The 25,960-nt window shown below is 36.8% G+C and overlaps 1 protein-coding gene and 1 long non-coding RNA gene across 7 annotated transcripts in view; one reads left to right on the forward strand and one right to left on the reverse strand.

Annotated features, from left to right (window-relative positions):
• IPCEF1 (interaction protein for cytohesin exchange factors 1) overlaps positions 1-25,960 on the reverse strand; it is a 207,826-nt gene that overhangs the window by 38,631 nt on the left and 143,235 nt on the right. For all 5 annotated transcript variants that reach the window (XM_072643746.1, XM_072643745.1, XM_072643749.1 and 2 more), the window contains 4 exons: positions 19,618-19,691; positions 17,711-17,782; positions 9,697-9,755; positions 8,444-8,532 (listed from right to left, as the gene is read on the reverse strand). In XM_072643746.1, coding sequence (XP_072499847.1) covers positions 8,444-8,532; positions 9,697-9,755; positions 17,711-17,782; positions 19,618-19,691 — 294 coding nt within the window. The remainder of the gene's footprint in view (positions 1-8,443; positions 8,533-9,696; positions 9,756-17,710; positions 17,783-19,617; positions 19,692-25,960) is intronic.
• Positions 19,404-25,960, forward strand: part of LOC140527083 (uncharacterized) — a 36,465-nt gene continuing 29,908 nt past the window's right edge. For both annotated transcript variants that reach the window (XR_011974665.1, XR_011974664.1), the window contains exons 1-2: positions 19,404-19,479; positions 24,235-24,333. This is a non-coding gene — a long non-coding RNA (uncharacterized lncRNA). The remainder of the gene's footprint in view (positions 19,480-24,234; positions 24,334-25,960) is intronic.

A 25,960-nucleotide genomic window follows, 5' to 3' on the forward strand; every position in this document is an offset into this window, starting at 1 on the left:
TTAACTAAGGTAGTATTATTTTGTTTTCTTGTAAAACATATTAGCTATGGTTGAAACTCACATTATAAAAACTGATGATGACGTCACCATAAAACCATTCTGTCAAATCAGAACTGATTCTTCCAATTTAATCCAGTCAGTACGCAGGTATTTAACTTTTCAAAACTAAATAATAAATACCACCAATCCTAGTGCAAAGTAAACTAAAACTTATAGGTCAAAGAAGAAAACTAGACCATAAGACAGATTGCCTTCCTATTAGTATCACAAACCCTCATGTTCACAAAGAGAACCAATCACATTTTTAGTTTTAATGGAATATCGTAGCCCTAGTTAAACACAAAGTCAAGACAAACTTAATCAAATCTTTATTGATGATACAAGCCACTTAGCCACAGACAAACACTTGTTAGTTTACTGACTAAACTCTGTAGACTTTATCTAGCATGTGTACATACTGTGAAATTGAATTTTTATTTTCATTGCCATGTGCAAATCACTTCAGATGTCTGTGAATAAAGAAGATATCAATGAATGGAGAAAAGATACTGTCAGATGCCAAAGACAATTCTCCTTTTAAGTTTCCAGTTATATAAGTTGTTTTAATTATTTGAGGAGTAAGAGAGTAAGAAAATATAACCTCCTTATGGTATTTTATCTATACTTTCCCTTCAAAGAATAATTTGAAATTTTTCAGGAAAAGTGTCTCTGGGAAAAATGTACCCTTTTTTGCTTTCTTCCCCTACTCACATCACCCTTTTTATCACTGCTAAAATTATAACTAACCCACAAGTGACTGAGCCAAGTTCTGACTAGTTTAGCTCTCTAGCTCAGGGTTAATTACATTCTATCAATTTCATTTGTTCAAACAAGACTTAATATTATTTCAACCCAATGCTTTCCATGTGTGTTATTCACAAACAGAAGAAAATGACAACAAAATCTGGCTTGAAAATATGGAAGATGGAAGATGGTGTTCTTTTGAAAAAGTGAAACAAAACTGTTCAACATTTATCTAACTGATTCAATGATCTCTTTGGAAGCTTCATAACTTTCATAACCTGCCAAGGAAGTCTCAACTGAGGCCCTTTCAACAAAGTAGATGCTACTGCTAATTCACTGATCTCTTGGGACTGGGTTCCTTGAAGGTACTGTGACTGAAATCATCTAAAGTTACTGAATCATTAACATTCCAGAGATGGCCATAATATTTGGTAATAACTATCATCTAGGCTGGTTGAGAGGATGAATGTGATAAAGGGTATATACTGTATAAATTGTTTATCTCAATGTAATAATATGCATTTATTTCAAAACCAAAATATTCTTATTCTATGTTTTGAGCCTTTTAATTAATATTGTAATACTTGAGAAGATCTTAGATGTCCTTCATGTAGATATACCTTCTATTGGTGCTATATCTTTTCTGGTTTGCGTGTGTGTGTGTGTGTCTGTGTCTGTCTGTGAGTGTGTGTATTTACAGCAGGCCTGCACAACATACGGCCTACAGACCTCTTACAGATCTCTGCCAAAGGATTTCAAGAAACCTGCCACTAGGCACTCGCTCCTGATTTGTCACATGACCCATGATATCCAACCATCATCAGTCTGTCTCTAGTTACCTTTACTTCAAAAGTGAGCTGCTAAAAACCTGAGGCCCAAACACTTTTAAGCCTGTTTTAATTTTGGCCCCTATCTACTACCAAGTTGCGCAGGTCTGCTTTGGAGAGACTATTACTCTCTCACCTCAGCTAGAAGTATAATAGACAAACATGGGTCCTATCGTACTACCGATCAGCATGGAAGCTTTAAGCTGCTCCATGTTTTGCAACCTGGACCACTCTATACCTCCTTAAAGGCAGCCTAGTGACTCAACTCTACTCAGGGACCACCATGTTGGTGTCAATCTTAGAGAAAACACCTCATCAGCTTTAGCCCTACTGCTGCTAAGAATTTCCAGGCAAGGGGGTGGAGCCAAGACAGCAGAGTACAAGGATGACCTGTGGAAGCTCTCCTCCCACAGTGCATAAAATACGCATAAAAAATGACTCTAAACAAATTCTAAAGCAGCAGAAGCCACAAAATGACAGAGTGAAAGAGATTTCCAGCCCAAGGCAGCCTGGAAAGCCGACAGGAAAGTGCTATCGCACCAGGCTCCAAGCAAAGCGCAGTCCCGCCTTGCCCGCACATCTCCATAAGGGCAGGACCAGAGCAGGCTTCAGGGCATCACCAGCAGCGGCTGCAGTTCCCAGATCCCTCAACCCATAAATGCCAGAGACAGCTTCAAAGGTCAGTGAGAAAGTTCTTTCACCTAGGTGAGAAAGGAGCAGGGTCCTCCCCTAGCTCCAGCCTCAGGCAGTGGCAGCAGCAGTGTCCAGTTTTGGAAACCTTGAACTAAAGATCCTGGCAGAATCGTGCTGCTGATAGGGTTCTCAGCCCTAAGTGGCAGCCCTGGGGTGAGGAAGAGCGCTGGCCTGGTGAAGCTGGTGGAGGCTCTGGAGAGGGAATTCTACTTGCAGATCCTGGGCAGAAAAGTTTGTGGTAACTTCCAGACCACAGCACAGCCAGGAGAGGAGTAACTCCTCTTACTTGACTGTGCCACCATGGAGGAACTGAGAACTTACAGGTCCCCAGAGCATACCCTTCTCTTGACAAAGGACTCAAAAGTCAAGTACCTGGCTGGGAAAAATGCCCAAAAAGGGGGAAAAAAATAAAACCACAGAAGGTTATTTTCTTGGTGAATAGTTATTTTCTTCCATCCTTTCAAATGAGGAACAACAATGCATACCATCAGAGGAAGATATAAAAATCAAGGTTTCTGCAACCAAAACCTCCAAAATATATATGCAATGGTCTCAGGCCATGAAAGAGGTCAAAAGGAATTTTGAAAATCAAGTAAGAGAGGTGGAGGAAAAATTGGGAAGAGAAATGAGAGCAATGCAAGAAAATCATGAAAAGCAAGTCAACAGCTTGCTAAAGGAGATCCAAAAAATGCTTAAGAAAATAACATCTTGAAAAACAGACTAACTCAATGGCAAAAGAGGCCCAAAAAGCCAGTGAGAAGAATGCTTTAAAAAACAGAATTAGCAAAATGATAAAGGAAGTTCAAAAGCTCACTGAAGAAAATAGAATTAGGATGGAACAGATGGAAGCTAATGACTACGAGAACCCAAGAAATTACAAAACAAATCCAAAAGAATGAAAAAATAGAAGACAATGTGAAATACTTCACTGGAAAAGCAACTGACTTGGAAAATAGATCCAGGAGAGACAATTTCAAAATTATGAGACTACCTGAAAGCCATGATCAAAAAAAGAGCCTAGACAGCATCTTTCATGAAATTATCAAGGAAAACTGCCCTGATATTCTAAAACCAGAGGGTAAAATTAATATAGAAAAGATTCTGCTGATCACCTCCTGAAAGAGATCTGAAAAGAGAAACTCCTAAGAATATTGTAACTAAATTCCAGAGTTCCCAGGTCAAGGGGAAAATACTGCAAGCAGCTAGAAAGAAATAGTTCAAGTGTTGTGGATTCACAATCAGGATAACACAAGATCTAGCAGCTTCTACATTAAGGGCTTGGAATATGATATTCCATAAGTCAAAGGAACTAGGATTAAAACCAAGAATCACCTACCCAGAAAAACTGAATATAATACTTCAGGGGTAAAAAATGATCATTCAATGAAATAGAGGACTTTCAAGCAATTTTGATAAAAAGGCCAAAGCTGAATATAAAATATGACTTTCAAACACAAGAATCAAGAGAAGCATGAAAAGGTAAACAGGAAAGAGAAATCAGAAAGGACTTACTAAAGTTGAACTTTAGGTGAGTTGAATAGGAAGGGATGATATCTAAAAAAATAAAATTAAGGGGTGAGAGAGGAATATATTGGGAGGAGAAAGGGAGAAATGGAGTGGGGCAAATTATCTCTCATAAAAGATGCAAGAAAAAGCTTTTCCAATGGAGGGGAGAAAGGTGGAGGTGAGAGGGGAAAAGTGAAGTTTACTCTCATCATATTTGGCTTAAGGAGGGAATAACATGAACATTCAATCTTGTATGAAAATCCATCTTACACTACAGGAATGTAGGGGAGAAGGGGATAAGTGGGGTGGGGAATGATAGAAGGGAGGGTAAATGGGAGGAAAGAGTAATTAGAAGTAAATACTTAAGGGGAGGGAGAAGGTCTAACATAAATAGGGGGCAGGAAAGAATGGCGGGAAATATAGTTAGTCTTTCACAACATAACTATGATGGAAGTCTTTAGCAAAACCACACATGTATAGCCTATATTCAATTGCTTGCCTTCTCAGTAGGAATGGATGGGGAGGGAGGATGGGAGAGAAGCTGGAACTCAAAGTTTAAGGAATGATTGTTGCAAATTGTTTTTGCATGCAACTGGGAAATAAATACAGGTAATGGGGTATAGAAATCTATCTTGCCCTACAAGAAAAGAGAGAAGATGGGGATAAGGGAAGGGAGGGGTGTGATAGAATGAAGGGCAGATTGGAGGAAGGGGTAATCAGAATGCGGGGTGCTTTGGGGTGGGGGAGGGGAGAGATGGGGAGAAAATTTAGAACTCGAAATCTTGTGGAAATGAATATTGAAAACTAAAAATAAATAAATAAATTTTTAAAAATAAAAATAAAAAAAATCGTTAAAAAAAAAAAAGAATTTCCAGGCTCAAGTATTCTACCAGCTTCAGCTTCCCCAATAGCATGGATTACAGGTGTACCCCCATACCTTGTCCCATAGCATCCTTTCTACTTTTTCTTATCCAATGTAATTCTTGTCCATGTTCTATCATGTATCCTCAGAAGAAATCTCAATGTTCTGGAAGCCCTTCTTCTAGGATTTTCTTAACTTGTGGGTACTAGTACATCACAAGTCTTCCACAAATCTGTCTTTTCCTCTCTCCCTCATCTTCCCCTTTCTTCTCTCTTTCTCTCTATTCCTCTACTTTCTTCTCCCCCTCCCTCTCTCACCAGATACCTATTTTTCTGATCATATATTTCATTTCCTAGGTAATACATTTTATATCATATCTAATATATAGGACATCACTGGAAACAGGTTATAGACCATTGATGTCAAACTCAGATAGCAATGGGGCCATTAAACCATACATAAAAACCTTAAAGGCCATTCATTAACTTAGAAATCTACCTATTGACATCATCTATGTTATCAGGTATTTTTTTAATTTTGTTGCATATTTCCCAGTGACATTTTTCTGTGGTTTGGTGGCACACAGGAGGGGTCATGAGTCTGGCATCTCTGTTGTAGACTATCTATGTCCATCATGCAGCTATCTCTCCATTACCCTCTGAATCATCCACAATTTGCACTCTGTAGAGATTATGTTGCTCCATCTCAGTTGTCCATCTGTATCCAGTGTTTATTTCTGACAAATGGACTGATGCACAACCACAAAAGACTATCTAACTACATGTCACAGTCTAGGCAATAAATGTTTTTCACCCACTTAATTTTTTAATGCATGGTTTATTAACCAATTTCTTGAGCATAATTATGGATCTCATTAAAACAAAAAGGACAATAAATCACTTGTTTTAACTCCTTACTATTAGCCCTATGAGGACTAATCAGGAGGATAAATATACTTCCATTACCCTCTGGATTAAGAGTGAATAAGTGGAAGCCCCTCTCCCTTCTGAAGATGGCTGTGCCCATTGCAGACAGAAAATGCACCTCCTTTTTTGTATTTAAAAAATTACTGTACTATTTTTCTTTAAAATGCAGAAATAATGTGTTCCTGTGAGTGAACCATGATCCTTGATATATAAGCAATTTTTATGCTATCATATGGTTCTCAATTTCTTGCAAAATTCAAGTGTTCTTCCAGACTTGCTTTATATGTGTATACATGTAGATCTACACACATGACATATCACATATATATGCTAGTTATATGTATATATAGATGTATATCATATGTATCCAGATGCCAATTATAGTATCATGGAATCATAAAATCTTAATGCTTGAATCACTCATAAAGAGAGCATATAATCCCATATCTCATTTTAGAGATAAAGAAACTGAGACCCTAAGAGGTTACATGGCTTATCTTGATCAAACAAAAGGGCAAAGGCAGGACTAAAACACAGTCTATCTGCCCAACCCAGATCTCCACTTGTTTAGGGTCCTTTGTTAAGGCATCATTCTGTTTCCTTTTTGCCATGATTTTAGAAGATATATATTAGTTAATGGAGATGGAATATACTATATAAGCATACTTCAAATCATTTTGGGTAAAAGATTATCAAGCCTAACATTTATCTTCAATAGTTCAAATTTCTTTTTCATTTGATATGTCCCCAAGTTCCTACTGACCCTTTGGCAAAATGGTTCTAGCTTCAGAATCTCCAGGACTTGATCAAGATTCTGAGGATGAATAAATTGACCTTATACCAATATGTCTTTTTCTTAAAAGAAAGCAATCTTTCCTCCCAAATTCATGTACTACTGCTAATGGTCTTATTATATAAATTTTTGAATCAGTCAATTATCCTCCCATACAAAAAGGAAAAAAATTCTTAATATATAAATCTCAATACCTCAGTTCCCAGAATATCATACCCAAAATAAGGATCTTTGGGGTTTAGATAAGAGGGGAATAATGGGAAGCAGCAAGAGAACTCATCAAAATCTTAATTTTTTTCAACCCATCCCTTCTCTGTGTTATGTTCTACTATAGCAAAAACTATATTGAATCAAATTAGCAACAAATATTTATTGAGTACTTATTATATGTAAGACAAAGTGTCCAGGTACTTTCCTAGCAAGTCACAGAATGATTATTCTTAATGAGAAATAAGCTAAAAGACATCCTATGAAGGAAAAATTAGGAATTCAGTTCAAGTTAGGTAGATTTCAGGAGAAGAGATATTCAACAAGACTGCTATGGATTTTCAAGGGGTAAAAGGCTCGGATTAGGAACAGCTAGAAATCAGTTAAGAAATGATGCCTATTATCAAAGAAATTCCTTGGTATCATAAATCAATTTACAGAACATCATCATTTTACCATTGGTGTGTAACTGCTGCATAAATTTAACTGTAAAGAGAGGTCTGTCCCTCCCTCTTCCCCACCTCCCAGTCTTCTGAGCCTCCTCTCTGAGGCTATCTTCATTCTTTATAGCTTTTGTGAGTGGGACTATTTTGTTTTTTAATTTTCTCTCCCCTATTAGAATGTAAGTTCCTTGAGTGCAGAGACTGTTTTTGCTTCTTCTTTGTGTCATCTGAGCTTAGCACAATGCTTGGCACATAACATATGCTTGTTGATTGATAAAAAGTGAACCTTTCTGATCTCAGCTGTTGAACCTTCCCAATGAGATCACATGGCCATGACTTAAGCCATCTGGTCTTCAGTTTCCCCAGCTGTGCTATAAGGGCATTGAAGATCCTGTAAAGTTACAGATCTACAATCCTAATGTCACTTTGTGATAAACTATGCAAATTAAGTGCTACGGTTAAAAAAAGAAAATTAAATAAACCCTTAGATAAGGAAACTGCAAGGCAGCTGTCCCACAGGGAATGACTTCATTAAATCAACACTGTAAATGCCAATTAGAAGTCCCCTATATGCCCAAAGGCTAAAAGAATTTTCATGGGGTCTAACAGAAAGCACAGAATGGCCCCAAATACTATTTAACAGTTTTAGCTGTTCTCATTTCCTCATATTGAATACTCATGAGAGTTTCTTTGGGGATGGATTCTAAGCATGTATGGGTTTTGATATAAAGCTCTGTTTTCTTAGACAAGTAATGTAAGTAGGAGCCAAGGGAGCAAGTTAGGGAGGAATTGATTTGATAAGTACAGCTGGGCAACTGAAAATATACATAAGCCAGTTTTGGGGCAAACCTACAAATAATTGTTGAGCAATAAAGGCAATGTAAAAACAAAAGATATCAATAAAAATAAATCTATTTTTAAATATTCTTATTAAGCCCTGAACTTGGAAACTTGCACTTTCTTGTCACACAAATAAGCAGTTATTATCATCCCTTCTAATACGTGTTGCAAGTATGATCTAGATAAGAAGACATTTTTTAGTCCTGTGGCTCTTCATTAACAATCTGAATTGGTTTTGAATTGGTAACCTGGAAGCTTTTAATATTCTGGTCTGAGTCCTCTGCACTCTCCTTTTAAAAATAATGACACAGATGAGGTACTCACTTATGCGCACAGATGCTGACTTTATCATATCAGTTGTTGCCATGGAGAAGGCTGCAAATCAGCATCCAGGAGGACCACAGGGTTATAAATGACTAAATAAACACCTGCCCATTTTGTAGACACATTAAGTTACTGTATCACTTAAAAGTTATTAGTCATCGATACATTATACAAAGAGGGTGGAATGACGTTAATGTCACTGTAGCAATGACAAGCAGGCTAATTACTATTACACACACCAAATGTGATGGAGGCTCAGCAGAGTAGGGAGGGGGTGGTGTCTCCACAGTTATTTCGGGATCCTCATGTTCACTTTCACTGTAGCATTCTGCAATGAAAATGAAAGTGTTCAATTGTATTTTGGTGTTCTTTGTTAATATTCCATAAGCATCAGTTAAGATTTTTTCTGGCTAATTTTCCTGCAAAGGTCAATACACAAAAAATACCTATCTCCTGCACAAAATTCCATGCCTCAAGATCTGCCTACATTGAGGAAAAAGAAGCAAAAATGAGTGTGAGTAGGTTGGTCTCATTGTGTTGAGTTTCTTTAAATGGTTTTAAGATCAGGTTAGAACAGGTAGGTGCAGCAAATGGATAAAGAGAGGGAGAATTTTTCCATTTCTACGTTGAAAATTCTACACTCTTTTCATTTAAAAGTTGAAATTTTGTTCTTTGCTCCTTCCAGTGCAGGGCTACTTAATGTTCTTTGTGTCATGGACCCCTTTGGGAGTCAGGTGAAGCCTGCAGACTCCTTTTTAGAATAATATTTCAAATGCATAAAATGTAAAATATTGCAAAAGAAATGACTTACTTGAAAATATACTAGGAAAAAAATTAACAATTTCACAGAATCCAGGTCAAAAACCAAAATCTAGTGATTACTTGGAAAGGACTAGAGACTCTTAAGTCTGTTGAAGTATGAAAGCTCCAGGCAGACCCATGTAATGAGACCTCCCACTAGCACCATTTCAGGTCCTGGCATCCCTTTATTAGCGTTTTCTTTCAGGAATTAGCAGCATACCCACCTAGCACATATGCTAAAATACAAGAGAGGAAACCGTAGGATGGAATGTTGTCTGGCTGAGAGCATGACTAGATCAGTAAAAGGGGTGTCTGTCTGAGTCTGAGCTGTCATAACTACAGAAGGAGGGAAATATAACATTTATACTGGCAACTGTTTTCAGTGCCAATGAAACTTACAGCTACTATGTGGGTGAAGTAAGGGTAACAACATACTTATAGCCAATACAAACTGGCCAGTACAGAACATTCATCTATCTGCTCCTTTCCTTTAACTCTTTCTTCATCTCTATTTCTCCCTCCCACTTTTCCCTCCCCTCTTCCTTTTGTTCTCCTTCTCCTTTTCTTTCTAATTTTTTAGGGAAGTTCAAGTTCAAATGTGGTTATGTTCATTTCACTTGCATAAGAGCCCATTCTATTTCTATCACCTAATCACTTCCCACTATATCCATAGGTTTAAAATAAAGCATACCTTCTTCTTTTCCTGTGGATGCAAGACGAATTACAGCTAACCCGAGCTTATTTAACCACCTAAAATTCAAAATGGAAAGCAAAAATCTGATATGACAAACTTTAATGATCATAGAGAAGCCCAATGCCCCCACACAAAATTGGTACCCCAGCCTCAAACCCCCTCACTGCGTCTTCTTCCCCAAACATATGCAGCAAGAGATTCAATCCTGGTGCAAAAGTAAATTCTAATTTCTACCCAGTATCTGTATGGGAATAGAAAGAGGCAATAATTAAAGAGGATTTTTTTTTCCAGAAAGACTGGTAGTTCATTGATGTAGATATACAAGCTTCATATAATCCTACAAAATGGCAGCCTACGGCTTTTACATAACTTTTGTATTCAGGTCATCCTTGATTGTGAACACCTGGCCAGTTGGTTTGGAGCAGTAATGAAATTGCATAGCTTTCTAAAGCGTTCTAAGTTCTAAGATCAAATATAGCTTCCTTCAAAAGAGTCCATTCCAAATATTTTGTCATCACTTAAATTTCTAAATACTTGACTCAGTTCATCATCAAAATTGCATCTCCTTGACTACAAATGACTGGATAGTTCTCTTTGGGAAAACTTGGGGTATACATTGAATTACTAAAATCTGACTACAACTTAATTTATGGTATCCCTTAATTTTTGAAAGATATAATTTTGGAAGAGCTGAATATAATACAAATATTTGATAATCCTGTTTTCCATTTACTTTTTAAGTAGAGTTGTGTTTCTGTGAGGGAACATTCCCCAGTGGCCTCATTTTGAAAATTTCAGCTGGAAACAAAATGACACTCTCTTAGAGTAGATGACCTGGATTAAGACCTCAGCCCTGTCACTTAATAACCTGTATGATGCCTTTGGAAAGTCATTTCACTTTTCCACATTATGGTTTTTAGATCAATAAGAGCAAAAGATTAGAATACATGATCTCAGAACTTCCTTCAAGTTCTAAAAATCTAAGATTCTATGATGATGCTAGACATAGTAAAAGTCAATTAGGATTATGCTTATTCTAGCACCATGTTACACTGGGGCATATCAAAACACATGGAAGGAAGGAAAGAAGGAAGGAAGGAAGGAAGGAAGGAAGGAAGGAAGGAAGGAAGGAAGGAAGGAAGGAAGGAAGGAAGGAAGGAAGGAAGGAAGGAAGGAAGCCAAGTGCTTCTATAGCATGGCAAATAAGCTCTGTCTTCCATCTTATTATTTTTAGCCAATCCTGAATCATGCTGATGGTTGCGGGAAGGTAACTATGGTGGTTTTCACAGAACTACAGATCTCAAATATCAATTAATCAACAAGCATTTTTTAACAACTTACCATGAACCAGACACTGCACTAGGAGCTATCTGGTACAAATACAACAAATAAAACAACACTAATTTCACAAAATTTATGTTTCAATGAGAGCAATCACCTTGATGAACATTTTAAGCACCAACATGGTAACATGGGAGCATGATCACTTTATAGTCAGGAGGGATAAAGTAACATGTAATTAGCCTATTTAGAAACTCCATAATGGCAAAATCTGTATATGGATAATGTGAGGGTTTTGTTTTATTTCATCCAATATAGATCAAACAATCCAAAGTTGAAATGGTAAAAAGAATCTCAGGTTTTGAGAAGAGTTCACAGAAATAAGGAAGGGGTTTCCCAGTTCACAAATGCATAGTAATTTACCAGAGTTTCAACAGAAAAAACAACAGCAACAACCACATATCTATCCAACCCCATCCATTGTTATATTTTCCAGTCATTTTCAGTTGTCTTCAATGCTTCGTGACCCCATTTCAGGCAAATTGGCAAAAAGTATTGGAGGGGTTTTGCCATTTTCTTCTCCAGCTCATTTTGCACATGAGGAAACTGAGGTAAACAGAGTTAACGGACTTGCCCAGGGTCACATAGCTAATAAATATCAGAGGCTGGATTAGAATTCACATCTTTCTGACTCCATGTCTGGTGTTCTACCCACTGCACCATCTGCACCCTATCCATTATGTATGTATAAAAAAGAGAATATATATTGCAGTCTCAATTACACAGTCTCAATGCACACAAAACAGTAACCAATCATAAGAAACAGGCTTTAGATTAGGATCTTTTATTTGACTACTGAGTTTCTAGAACTCATTGACTTACATCATTCCCTTCTCCAAGAATTTTCTAAAATATTAAGGCTACAAGAAAGCATCTATTTGTGGTTAAATGATGGTTACACAAAAGGACACAGAGTTATGGAGAGGAAAGATGACAGATGTTTCCTGGGTGTTTGTTGTACATTCCTTTGATTTGAATGTGTGTGCTAGCATAGCACGGGTGTTGAGACATCAATGCACAAAATCCAAGCATTCTTATTTCAGACACTCTGGCAGAAAAGCCTGCTTCTACCCCCAGACTGAGTTTAGAAATTGATTCTTCCCATTGCAATTACTTCCCCATGTAGTTTTAAATCGAGGGAAACTGCAAACATGAGGGGTTTCTATTAACCTTAAGTATTTTTCCCTCCATCCACTAGGATAGATATGCAGCTACTCAAACAAAGCTGTTACCCATGGAGACAAAGCTCTAAAAATGGAAATGACATCTAAAAGTAGCCTGTCTTGGTAAGTGTATCTCTTCTGAATTTGAGAAATACTTACATTATTTATTCTACATCAATGCTTCAAAAAAGCAGAGACTTTGTCAATATGGTTTTCCACTAAACTGCTACAAATCACACATTCTCTGTGACCTGATAAACCTTGATAACAATGGAAACTGAAAAGATTTATCATCCCATTGCATGACAAATCTAGTGATGACTTTCTAGGTGTTTAGCTAAGGTAGATGTCAGACAACACTACCATCATTGGAGCAGCTCCTCAAACCTTTGAGCTCAGGTGGTACCTTCTAATTGTAAGCTTCATTTGCCTAGATATAAGAAGCCAACATCAACTCTGCATCCTGATACTACGCTCTAGGGAGGCCCTGGAGGACTTTAGTGAAGGGTTTAATCAACCAGTTAAAACTCAGAGTACTACAAAAATGAGCCAGATTCTCTTCAGTCTCAGAATTATCACTGAATCACTTGCTAAATATCACAGACAACATAGAAAGAAAGGTATAGGAGGGTCATTTAATTCTATATGGACGGGGTAGTCTTATAATTTCAAGCTATTTTACTCCTTTATGGCCTTTCTATGGTTGAAAATAAAAAGGCCTTAATCAGGCTCCTCAGAGTGAGGGGATGCATGCAGCCACAGTAACTTTCTGACTTCTATAAATAAATATAAACTAGAAGGTTATTTTGATATGACAACGAAGAGCTTTATAAATTGGTTCTGATGTTTGGGTGTCTTTATGTGGCATCTGTGTTGCTGAAGTTTGGGGGAGAGGATTTAATTCCTCTATGCCATCTCAACAATATTTCTAATACAGTTACACAAGACTCAGCAAGATGAATTTCTCACTTAAAGCAGGTGCCATGAAGTGTATGAACCTGATTGTGAATCAGTGTTTTCAGACATGATTCAAATCTAATCTGCACATGACAATTGCTCTTTATTATATGCTTAAAAAGTAAACTGCAAGACAGATATCTACAGCTTCATGTGCAGCACTCTTTTTCTGTTCTGCTATGTATGTCAAAATGCCCATTGTATTTGATGTTTGTTAAGTTTAGAGTAAAAATAAATTGGGGAAAAAGAGAAAGAAAACCAGTTCTTGCTAGAGACTACAGTGCTAGAGCCAAACATTAAGTCCTTAGTTCATAACAAGCAGATGTTGGGTGTTTTTCTAATCATTAAAACATGCTTGCTTCTTCATATTTTTTAATTTGGCATACATGAGGAAATGCAACATTTTTCTTAAAAGTCATTACCTTACATTCCTTTAGTAATTTTTTTTTAATTTGGCGAATGTGATGGAATGCTGTTTTTCTTTGCTTTGCAACAATTACATTATGAGAGATATGATTGTTGTTTTTAAATGGCACATACAATTTTCACTGGCCACAGTAGTCTTTGATCTAGTGGGGTCTCCTTAGGACACTTTTGCTCTTTTAATGAATAAACATCCCTTGTCTCTGATTTTGCTAAAGCATTGCCAGGGATTTGTTTATCTGATTGGCCAATTGACACCCATTGTCACATGGAAGACAGATTTCTTGAAGGAATAAGAATACAGGTCGATTTGAAAGTGGGTAAAAGTAAGTCAGAGATGTGGAGCTTTGTCTAGCAGATTAAAATAATCACTAATACATGTAGGATGCCTTACTGTTCCCAAATCCTCTACACACATTATCTCAGGGGAGCTCAAAACAACACTAAGAAAAGAATGGCAGTTATTATTATTCTAATCTAGTCAATGTGGTCAATTTCATGGGAATGTAGCCAATCTCATGGGGAGATCATCAACACTGAAAATCTAAGCTAGTGTCAAAGGTACCAAAGGCAAATTTCACCTATTTCATCACTTTGTCCAGGTTTGGCCCTCACTATAATAGAATACCTTCTACCTTCAAATACACATAATATGTTCCTTATACAGCAGAATCTAGCCAGTGATACTTAAGATTTCTTTTGCAAATTAAAAGCATTTTAACATTCAAGCCTTCTTCATAACTCCTGCTTTTACTTTGCTTAGTAGAAAAGAAAATCGTCTCTTTCAACTGGCAAACTATGGTACCTCAATCTAATGGAATACCACTAACTGAATGAGAAACATAAATAATTCAGAGAAATGAGGAGACATATAAACTGATTCAGATGCTTAAAAAAACGCAATAGGCACAACGGCTACCATGCAAACAGTAAAAGTAGGTTTTTAAGAAACTGAATGCTCTGTAATTATAATGACCAAGCTTGAACACAGAAATGAATTGGTAAAAGCACTCGCATCCTTCCACTGCAGAAGTGGGAGAATATGAGCATGGAAGAATAAATTTACTGTCAGATAAAAACAATGGGTTGGTCAGTTTCACTGAATTATTTTTATTTTTAGATTCTTTTCTTGTTTTACTCTCTGCTACAAGGTAAGACTTTAGTAGGCAAAGAGAGGAAGAATTTATTGGAAACAACATGATATAAAAACAAAGATATCCACAAATTTGTTTAATCATAGCAATAACTGTCTTAATTTTTTAAGAAAAAATATCTGTGCTTTGGTTTTAAACTAAATTTATAGCACTGATTTATTATTTTTTTCAGAGTACTATAAGCTTGTTAAACAAAGTAAAAAAAAAATAGACTGAGACCATTCTTTATCCTATATTAGTCAAGACCATAAAATCAATCACTGATTTGGAGGAAGAAGCAACCTTAAAGCTCATCAGTCCAACCTTACCCTCTCTTTTTCTAGACAAAGAAACTTGATTCTCAGACAGGTTAAAGTACTTACCCAAGGTCAAAAGATAATAAGTAGCCGAGTTGGGATTTAGTTCTAAGCTTGGCTAATTCATCCTTTGTTCCTTCTAGAACAAGCGAACCCTTTGTACTAAGGAGCCATGCTGCTCCTCACCTGAAGAGTGCCGATCCATCAACTACTGGTGAGGGAGGTAGCAATCATTAAGTGTGTGCGATCTGGGTTCAGTGTACTAACAACTAAATGTTGCTGGCAAGCAAGAGAAGCCATGCCTTTACTACTCTGCCTTATAGATATTTGATAAGAAGGTGGGGGACAGCATAAAAAGAGACCTTCAGGGAAGATCATAGAATCATAGGATGTTGAGAATTGGTAGGTACCTCTCAAATTTTCTTAAACTGTGGGTCATGACCCCAAATGGGGTCGTGAAAAATTTGGCAACAGTACAAGGTTTCTGAACACACAATGACCAAAACTTAATTAAAAATCAAACGTGTAATGAATCTGAGGTGTTTCTGCCAGCACTTGCCCGTGTTGCACTGAACAGCTTCACTGCTGCCTTGGTTCTGAACACAGAGCATGTGCACTTTTCACTGTGCATGCCCTCAAGTCACATAATGCCAACCAATGATGCCCGAAAAGCATAAAGGCGTCACAAATGGAAAAAGTTTAAGAAGCTCTGAATCCCTAGTTCTTAGCAGAACAAGACTCCTCTCAATAAACCCCCTCTTGTGAGAGGATGCCCAGCTCAAACTGGCTCTGGAAAACTGATTGCTAAATTTATACCTCAAAAATCTGCAAAGGCTACACATTGAGGCTTGACTTATTGTTTTGTTAATTAGACTTAAGAAAGTGGTAGAGAAAATATTAATAACGCAAATTAAACTTAAAAGTTTATACCATGGCATTTTTTTGCTGGGGGAGAGGGGTGTGTAGAATAGCCAGCTGTTAACATTTACTGATGGGAACCCACTGCCTCCCAAAGCAACCTATTCCATTTTAGTTTTTCCATAATTGTGAGGAAATTTTCCTTACATTAAACTTAAATCTGACTTTCTACAACCTCTATCCACTCTAGCTCTAGAACCAAGCAGAAAAAAATGAATGTTCTCCCAGATGTTCTCCCTACCAAGCATTAAATCTTCTCTAAACTGAATATCTTTATTTCCTTCAATGAATCATCATGTAGAATAACCTCAAGGCCCTTTGCCATTCTGGTCTTTCTCCTCTGGACACAATCAATAAGGAACTTACAGAAGGTCCCTGAAAGTAGGGATTAAGTTTCATTTTTTTGTATTTGCACAGCAGCTAGGATAGTCCCTGGTATAAATAAATGCTTAATAAATGCCTATTGATTGGCTGATTAGCAATAAACAGGTAACAAGAAAACATAAGTAAAAAGAAAGCAATATACAAATTATCAGCTATAGTGGGATGAGAGTAAAGAGGTGAAACAATATACAAATATAAAAGCAATATACAAATACCAGATGTGAAGAGAGTAAGGCAATCTCCTCTTATAAGTTTTGCTGCACCATATAAACTCACAATCAATTAAAATTTTTACCATTCTAGCTGCACACTGATGTAAACCAAGGAGACGCTACCATCTGAGTATCTATCACGTACATTTATAAAAGACAGAAAAAAGAAATGGGTTTAAATTAGAAAAAGAAATTTATACTAAGAGTAAAATCTTTCTGACAGCAAGTTTGTCAAAGGGATATGGCAGAAGGCTGTGGAGTATTCTGCCAAGAAAATCTTCAAGCATCTCATGGTGACAACCAAAAACTATTTAATAAATGCCCACTTCCATATGGCTCCATGGTGAATACCAGCTGAGATGCCACAGATGGCATCTGCTGAAAACGGAGAAATTTACTTGTGATTCCATCTAGCCTCATTTTTCTAATTCTTTGATTTTTCACAGCTTATGTAAGATTAACAACAGTAGCCCCTTGAAATGGCCACTATTTCCTCCTCCCTAATTTATTGTTCCTGCAGAAGTATCCCATGGGTTAATCTGAAAGAACTTAATTTTCAGCTGTACTTTCTTTTCTAGTCCTTTTCCACACTCTAAAGAAAGAATATGAAAACAGCAGATAGGTTCTGGAAAAGACAAGGATAGGAGTTTCAGAAGCAGTAGAAATATGAAATCCACTTAAAATCAAAACTGACCCATAGGAATACTATTGCTCAGTAAAAAATGATGAAGGGGACAGTTTCAGAAAAACCTGGGAAGATTTGTACGAACTGATGTAAAGTGCAGTAAGCAGAACCAGAAGAACAATGTATACAATAACAACATGGTCAACCATGACTCCAAAGTACTCCTGATGAAACATGCAATCTACCTCCTGACAGAGAAGTAATAGATTCAAGACTGATACATATAATTTTCTGGACATGGCCAATGAAGGAATTTGTTTTGCTTGACTATACATATCTTATCACAAGGATTTTTTTTTCAACAGGAGAATGAGAACATACATTTTCATTAATTTGAAAAAAATAAAACTGAATTTAAAGAAATAAAAACAAACAACAACAAAAAATCTGACCCTTGCTTGGCATCTAAAATGCCAAAATGTCAGCAAAATGTGTCTATGCCCATAAAAACTCACAAGCAGCTGTTTTATTTACTTACATGTTCATTTCTTGCACATTCTCTGCCGCAAAATAAAAAGTCTTGATCTGTGGGTGGCTGATCTTAAAAGCACTTGAAGGGAAAACAGCAAAGATACATGAGAAATTAATGTAGAATAGAATTTGATGGATTCATAGCTATCCCAGTAAAAATGATACTCCTCCCTTTCTATTTCAAGTTTAAAAAGTAATTCAAACAAATTGAATGCTGCCTATTCTATTTGCTAGCATCCACAGAAAAGTACCAGTCAATTTCTCCTGTCATCAAGAGAATAATGTTACTTGATACTTAAGACATTCCCTTTAAAATAAAATTACACCAGTTATATTTGGTCAAGAATATGCTGTTTGTCAATGCTTAAGATAATGAAAAGATGTAGGGGAAGGAGTTTCATTTTAGAATAACTGATCCAAATCTTTCAATCAAGATCCCTCCAACATACACAGGAAATTTAGAGAGGCACCTGAAGTTTCAGGGCCCTAACTCCAAAGAGGTCTTTCAGAACATTACCTTATGGGAGGGTCCTAAGTTAAAAGCCCTGTCCAGTTATTCACACTTTGACATGGGTCACAGTTTTGGAGTTCCATTCATTAAAAAAAAATTATGTGTTCCAACTTGCCATAATTAAAGTTCAAGATAGACAAACAGATATAAAATTCTCCTATTTTAATTATTTAGTAACAATCAGTTCTATACATCCTTCTTTCATGACAGATATAACACATTTTCACAAAGAAAGAATAAAATTAGTATTCACCTCAGTTTCAAATAAAAGCTTAAAATACTGAAATTAATTAGCAAAAGTTTTGCAGTGGCAATTTCCACATTAGCTTTTAAACCGGAAGTCCTAGGTCATATGGCCAGACCATCTTTGCTAACTAAACAAAAGCCACCTAAGTGGCAAAACTGCACACATCCTGCTGCATCAAAGCTCCTAATACCCAAAGGGTAGTTAGTACCTTCCACTCAGTTCATCCTCCTTGTTAAAGGCTCAAAACCTGGGAGAGGCTCTGGAAACACTATATTATACGTCAGGATAACTATTACCATTGATGAATACTGATTTTTGATTAAACTAGAGAACAGATTAATTAAAAGTGAAAGAGAGAATGAGGGAGACTGGGGAAGAGGGAGAAAGGAAGAAGCATCATTAGAGAAGTAGTAGTGAGACACTGGGATAGAAAGGGAAGGGAATCGGGAGTCAGGAAACTTGGTTCCAGTCTTAGCTCTCTGCATCTTACCTAGCCCTGTAATCTTGTACATGCTACATAAACTTTCTAGGTCTCATCAGCAAAATGAGAGGCTCAGACCAGATAACCTTAAGTCCCTTTTCCAGCTCTGAAACTCTACTGATCCCACTTTACCTCTGTACATGAAATACCTCTACTCAAACATTTGTTTTCAGCAGAGAGTTAGCCTGGGATTTATGACCTGACTTGGACAATAAACGACTATCTACGTCATGAATAGTTTCACAAAGATTTTAAGTAAGAAAACAGCATTGGTCTTACTTGTCTTCATGCCTGCAGTTATGTGGAGGGAGGTCTGCTGAATCTCAGTTACTAACTAGCACAGAACCTTGGCATCTGATCTCCTGACCTCTATAGGAGGACTCGCTCATGGAGCTCCCTTGCATCACAGAACACAGAACTTCACTATAGAATTTTAAGGGGGTCTAGTAAAAGGCTGCTCAGTTCTCTTGGAATGTCAACGTACAACATACACGAAGAGAAACTCATCTATTCCTAGTCAACTTTTTCAGTCTTCAGGTCTGTTCCCTTTTGTTAACTTCTAAACCACCGCACCTTTTTGAAGTTAGGATCCCACCCAACCAAATGCACAATGAACATGAATTAGGTGAATATTAACATGGGCCATGCAGGAATTTGTGGCATGTGATGACTCACTGCTTTTTCTTGCATTCAGCAGCTCTGTCCACAGCAAAATCTGGCAAGTTGATGAATCCATCAGCTTTTTCTGCCTGAAAGAAGTGCAAATCACAAATCTGAATTAGTCATGCTTATCCTGAGTTTATTTTATTACAATTACACAAGGTGAATTTAGGAAGTGGAGTAAAGATAAGGAAACATGACTGCAAGATGATTAAATGTTAATGAAGGCCAATATGGTGTAATGGATAAAATGTTGGACGCAGAATCAGGAAGATTTGGATTCAAATGCTGTTTCTGACGAGCAATGTGACCTTAGACAAGCCACCTAATCTTTTCCTCAGTTTCTTCATCTGTAAAACGGGAGTAAAAAAAATAGTTGTCCAGGATCAAATGAGAAAATATGCATAAAGTGCTTTGCAAACCTTAAAAACACCACACAAATACAAATGCAAGCTAGCATGTCACTAGCTACTATATTCTGAGATATCTTCTCATCTACAAAGATTAGAGTCTTCTAGTATCTGCTAGGTAGAGACCTCAGGAGCATGGAGGCATCAAGATATTGAAGATTTGTTAAGAAACCAAACACTATGCTGTCTCACTGTGGGAAAAGTTTTAAATATTACAACACTTTGTTAATGGAAAATAGTGTTCATATACTATAATAAGCTCCTAGGATCATAGATTTAGAGCTGGGAGGGACCTCAGAAGCCAGCTAGTCCAACTCTATCATTTTGTATATGAACAAATTAAGAAACAGACAATGATCTAGCCCGAGTCATACAGTGAAGTGTGTGGCAGGATCTGAATCGAGGCGCTCTGACTCCAAAGTCAGCATTCATGCTGACATACCAAGTTTCTTCCTGTTTTACTTTACAGTTATTTTAAACATCAAAATTAATATTTTAACATTGCAGTTTAACGGTAAAACCTGGCCTGCCCAGTCTGATCCAAGTGGAAGAATCTATGCCTGCTTTTGTCTCTTTGCTAAATATGACCAATAAGCTAGGTCTTCCATATAGGATCTCCAATCTTTAATAAAATCAAACCCTGGTCCACTGGATGCAGCTATTGTGAATGAAGGCTCCCTAAACCAATGGAAAAAAATACGTATCTGAAACTATACATACAATCATATACACACAGGTACAGATACATTAAGGCTACACTATAAGTACTGAAATATATATAATATGCATATGTAATGCAGAATATATGCAGCATCATATATCCTGCAACATAGTGCAGGTTTCTACTATATGTATGGTCTTATATGTATATAAAACCAAGAGTCACCTGCATGAGATGATGATCTATTCATGACGAATCAAGTCTCGACCACATGTATTGTAATATGTATTATATCTATATGACATATGCATAAAGGTATAGATAAAATATTATATAGGTATATATAAAATATTATAGGTATGTATAAAATACATTAGAATATATATTGTAAGTCTCCATTACATGTAATGCTATAGATATAACAGGGTCACCTTCATGTCATAATGAAACAAGTCACCACCATATGCATTTCAGTTCTCCACTGTGTGTACTGGAAGCCTCTACCAAGGTTCTGCTCTGAGATTTCATCATAGAATGGAGGCAGCCTGGGCTCCTGAGTGGTTTGCCAGGGAAGCACAAGCTCTGAAAGTCTCTATTAAGCCAAAAGATCTCAGCAACAAGCTTTGTTATATCAGATTACCAGTCACGGCGATGAGTTCATACAAGCCTATCATCAGAAGGCTGGCCTCCAAGAGATTGTTATTGTTATAGTTTTAAATCACAGTAGCACATGAAGACTCTCTGAAGGCACAGAGGAGCTGAAAAAACCATCTGCAAGATTGGAAAAGCAGGTGGGGTGATAGAACCAGATACATTAAAGGCAGTGGGAGGCTGTAACTGACGATGCCATTCATTACTGGACACATGCCCTAAGGAAGGAGAAAAAAAGGAATCCTCTATATCCCAAGATGGACAGGTGGTGCTCTAGAGTCACGAAGACCTGAGTTCAAATTCAGCCCCAGACCTTTACTAGCTGTGTGACCAAGCAAGTCACTTCACCCTATTTACCTTGATTTCCTCATCTGTCAAAAGGGCTGGAGAAGGAAATGACAAACCACTCCAGTATCCTTGCCAAGAAAACCCCAAATGGGGCCATGGAAAGTCAGACATGACTTAAGTGACTAAACCACAATATATACCAAGATATTTATAACAGCACTTCAGTACCACATACAAAGCAACAACTGAAAAGAAGCTGGGTACCCGTAAATTAGACAATAGTTGAAGAAGTGAAGTACCGGCTAGAGCACAGAATTGAAACTCAGGATGACCTGAGTTCTAATTCTGCCTCAGACCCTCCTTAACTGTGTTACACTGGGCACAACCTTAATCTCTGCCTGCCTCAGTTTTCTCATCTGCAAATGGGGATAATAATAGCATCTACTTCCCAGAAGCGGTATAAGAATAAAATTATATCTTTAAAAGTATTTTGCAAACCATAAAGCACTACGTAAATGATAGCCATTATTACTATAAGACAGAGTTCAATGAGATAAGTGATAGTTAAGGAGAGTGCTATATATGACCATGCACCATTTTTTTTAAATGAATTAACTTTTCAAGTGCACTGTGACATGTGAAGGAGAGGGGAAACTGTAGGAATGAGAGTAACACTGGCTCCACAGACCAGACAACCCTGAGAGAACTGTTCTTTATGTATCCAGTGTCTCTTATGATTAAAAAAAAAAAGAACTATATTCTTCCTTCAGTAAGTCAAACTAATAGAAAGAAACAGGACGTTGATGAAAGACTGTTCAAGAAAAAAGTCTGGTGCCTGCAATGGGCATTTTTACTTAAATTTACTTCTTATCTAAAAATCTGAGAATATACTTCAAAGTAATGATGCCTTAGTCATTTAAATCAGGAGAAATGAGATTTTTCCAGTTCCCTATCTCACTTCAGAGCCTTTCCCATCCCTGAAATCCATTGCATTCTAACTGGGATAGATGAGTGCTGGATTTGGCATCAAGAAGACCTGGGTTCAAATTCTGTCTTAGACTCTTAGGAGCTGTGTGCTCAGACCTAGCAAGTCTTAACACCTCTCAGTCTCAGTTTCCTCATCTGTCAAATGAGAGCTTCAGATCTGGTGGCCTCTGAGATTCTTTCCAGCTTTAACACTGGATATATAATATCTTCATGGTTTAAAATTACTTTTCTCACATCAAACCTATAAGTAGGTAATGTAAATGTTATTATTCCCATTTCACAGATGATAAAACTAATCTAGTAGGCACTTACTAAACATTTGATTGATTGAATAAAAAGAAACTGCATTAATGAGAATAACATCCATTCAGTAGCTGGATAGTCAGGGTTGAATCATGTTCCCCTGACCCCCAGATCATGTTCTCTTTCTAGCACTAGCATGAACAACCCAATCCCTTTTCATACTTTCCTAGAACAGCAATGCTGAGGTTTCCTTGCTAGGATGACATGTAAGAGATTTGAAGATGTCAACAAAACTAATAATTATGCAAAGGAGCTATTTGTAATTAACTTTTGAGCAGGGTAAACAGAAATTCCAATAACTTATCCTTGTTCATTGAAAGGTATTTTTACAGGCAAAGGTTGATCAAAGCAATCAAATTCAAAACTGCTAAGCCCTTCTAAGTAAGCTTTTACTACAGTTTAAAGCTCACCATAAAAATGAAAAATTAAATAAAATTTTAAAACCACTTATTACTCAGATTTCCTGATAGATTTTCTAAGGGGTTTTTTCTTCTTCCTGATATAGCTAATTTCCTGTGCTTTACTAGAAAAGCAGTTTCTAAGGAGTAGATTTAATTAATCAACAGTTGACTACTGCATGGCAACATTTTTTTAAAAAATAGCATTATATAACTATATATGATAGAAATCTATAGTTTGACATAAATTTTTTTCTGTTCACTTTATATGCAAGTGCTCTTTTTTCATTTTGGTATTTATTGAATTTAGAATTTAGGAGATTTTAATAATTATGAAACAGTGTGATGTGCAGCAAAAAGAGCTGTCCTTGGAGTCCAAAGGTCTAGACTGGTATCTGTCTTTATTATTTACTAGCTGTGGAAACTTAAGTAAGCCACAAAGCTTCTTACAGCCTCAATTTGCTCATCTGTAAATATAGGGGTAATAAAAAATGTCCTCCTTTTCTTATTAGGTTGCTGTGAAGATCACAGATTTACAGACTGATAACAACTTTAAAGATTATCTGATCCAACTCATTGATTTTAAAGATGAGGAAACTGAAGAGGTGTTTGTGTGTGTGTGTGTGCATGTATGTGGTTTGTTCATCTGGTTTTAGTCATGTCTGACTCTTTGTGACCCCATTTGGGGTTTTCTTGCCATAGACACTGGAATGGTTTACCATTTCCTTCTCCAGCTCATTTTACAGATATGGAAACTGAGGCAAATAGGGTTATGTGACTCGTTTAAGATCACAGATCTAGTAAGAATCTGAGGTCACATTTAAACTGAGAGATAAGTAGGTACAAACAGCAGGAAAATTCTACAGACCAAATAAGCTAATAATACCAGTTTCACTAGTACAAACATTTTAACCTCAACATTTTTTTAAAGCAGAATACTATTGGATCCCTGCAACTGTGATATCATGGAAATTACTCTTCTTCATTTCTACCACAACGCATGCTGAAATGCTGGCCTCACAATAGGAATTCAGTAAGTATGTGCCTGATTTTATGACTGATATTCTAGAGTCAAAATTTTGAAAGGTGGAAAAAAATAGTTCTAATAGTAAGAAAGCAGAGGAACATGAAAATAACAGAAAAAAAGCCATTAGGAAGAAAGTTCTGAGTATATAAAGGATTTCTTGATGGAGCAATTACTGATTCTATTTCAGAATCATTTCAGATGATTTGGAATCTATGCTACTTGAATATAATATTCATGACACTGAGTTTAATTGATATTTATAGAATTGTGACATCATACGGTAATCTGAGATTAATCATTAACAAAAGGAAGTCCTGGGTACATATACATCTTCAAATATACATAGACATAGATAAGCGTTAATATACAAGATTTATCTTTCTTCACCTAAATTCTAGGTGGTTTCATGGTTACTGGTTTTTATTTTCCCTCTAAATGATACGAACTGTTATTGTTCAGTCATTTTCAGTTGCGTTTGACTCTTCGTGACCCCACTTAGGGTCTTCTTGGCAAAGACACTGGAGTGGTTTGCCATTTCCTTCTCCAGCTCATTTTACAGAAGAGAAAACTAAGGCAAACAGGGTTAAGGGACTTCCTCAAGTCACACAGCTAAGAAGTGTCTGAGGCCTGATTTGAACTCAAGAAAATAAGACTTCCTGATTCCAGAACCAGCACTGTAACTGAGCCACTGAGCTACCCTATATTAACTGTCAGGACACTGAAAGCTGAAAATAACAACTTTTGTTACTGCTGCTCTGCCTCTTTTTCTGTTATACATGCATATACACACACAAACATACACGTCTGTGTGTATATACACACACATAATGTTATATGTGTATGTATGTACTCACATGTATATATGCTTATATTTTACATACATATGTACATTATATGTTATATTGTGTGTATACATATATAACAATGATATAGGGAGGGCATATACTGTTAATCCTAGTTTTACTCTAGAAGGTGAATACAGCAGCTATTATTACTGTTAGTCTCTAGGTAGATAGGTAGATAAATAGATGATAGATAGATAGACAGATAGATAGATGATAAAGTTATGTGAATAAAGGTACAGTCCTACTTCTGTATTTCAAAAATCAACTTTATAATTTTGTAAAATTACAACTATGAGGAAAGTGTGTATTGGAAGGAAGGAAAGAAGGAAGGGAGGGAGGGAAGGAGGGAGGGAAGGAGGAAAGAAGGAAGAGAGAGGGAGGGAGAAATTAAGAGTTTTTTTAATCATTCTCATTCTTCTCTTTCCCACAGCAGTGGCTTGCTCTTCAACACACTGCTTTGTTACACAATTTACTTATTTTCATATCTGCTCCAACCCCTCCATCCACCTACTTTCTTCCCTTGGCTTTTTGTTTTAGTTTGGTTTTTGCTTTTATTTTTAAAGACTAGATCTCCCTATCTCTTCCAGGCTGGAAGTACAAGGCCTTTTCATAGCCAACCCTGCTCTGATTGGCACACAAGGTTTATAGCTTGCTTCATTTCAGAGCTGATCTGATTCATATTACTCCTTTGGTAACCTAGTAGATCCCAACTTCTAAGGGCTCACCACACTAATGCTAAATGGATCAATTTAGCTTGCTGCAACCCAGAATTCCCAAGCTCAGGAGAT

The sequence above is a fragment of the Notamacropus eugenii genome, chromosome 2, assembly GCF_028372415.1.
Source record: "Notamacropus eugenii isolate mMacEug1 chromosome 2, mMacEug1.pri_v2, whole genome shotgun sequence".
Lineage (NCBI taxonomy): Eukaryota > Metazoa > Chordata > Mammalia > Diprotodontia > Macropodidae > Notamacropus > Notamacropus eugenii.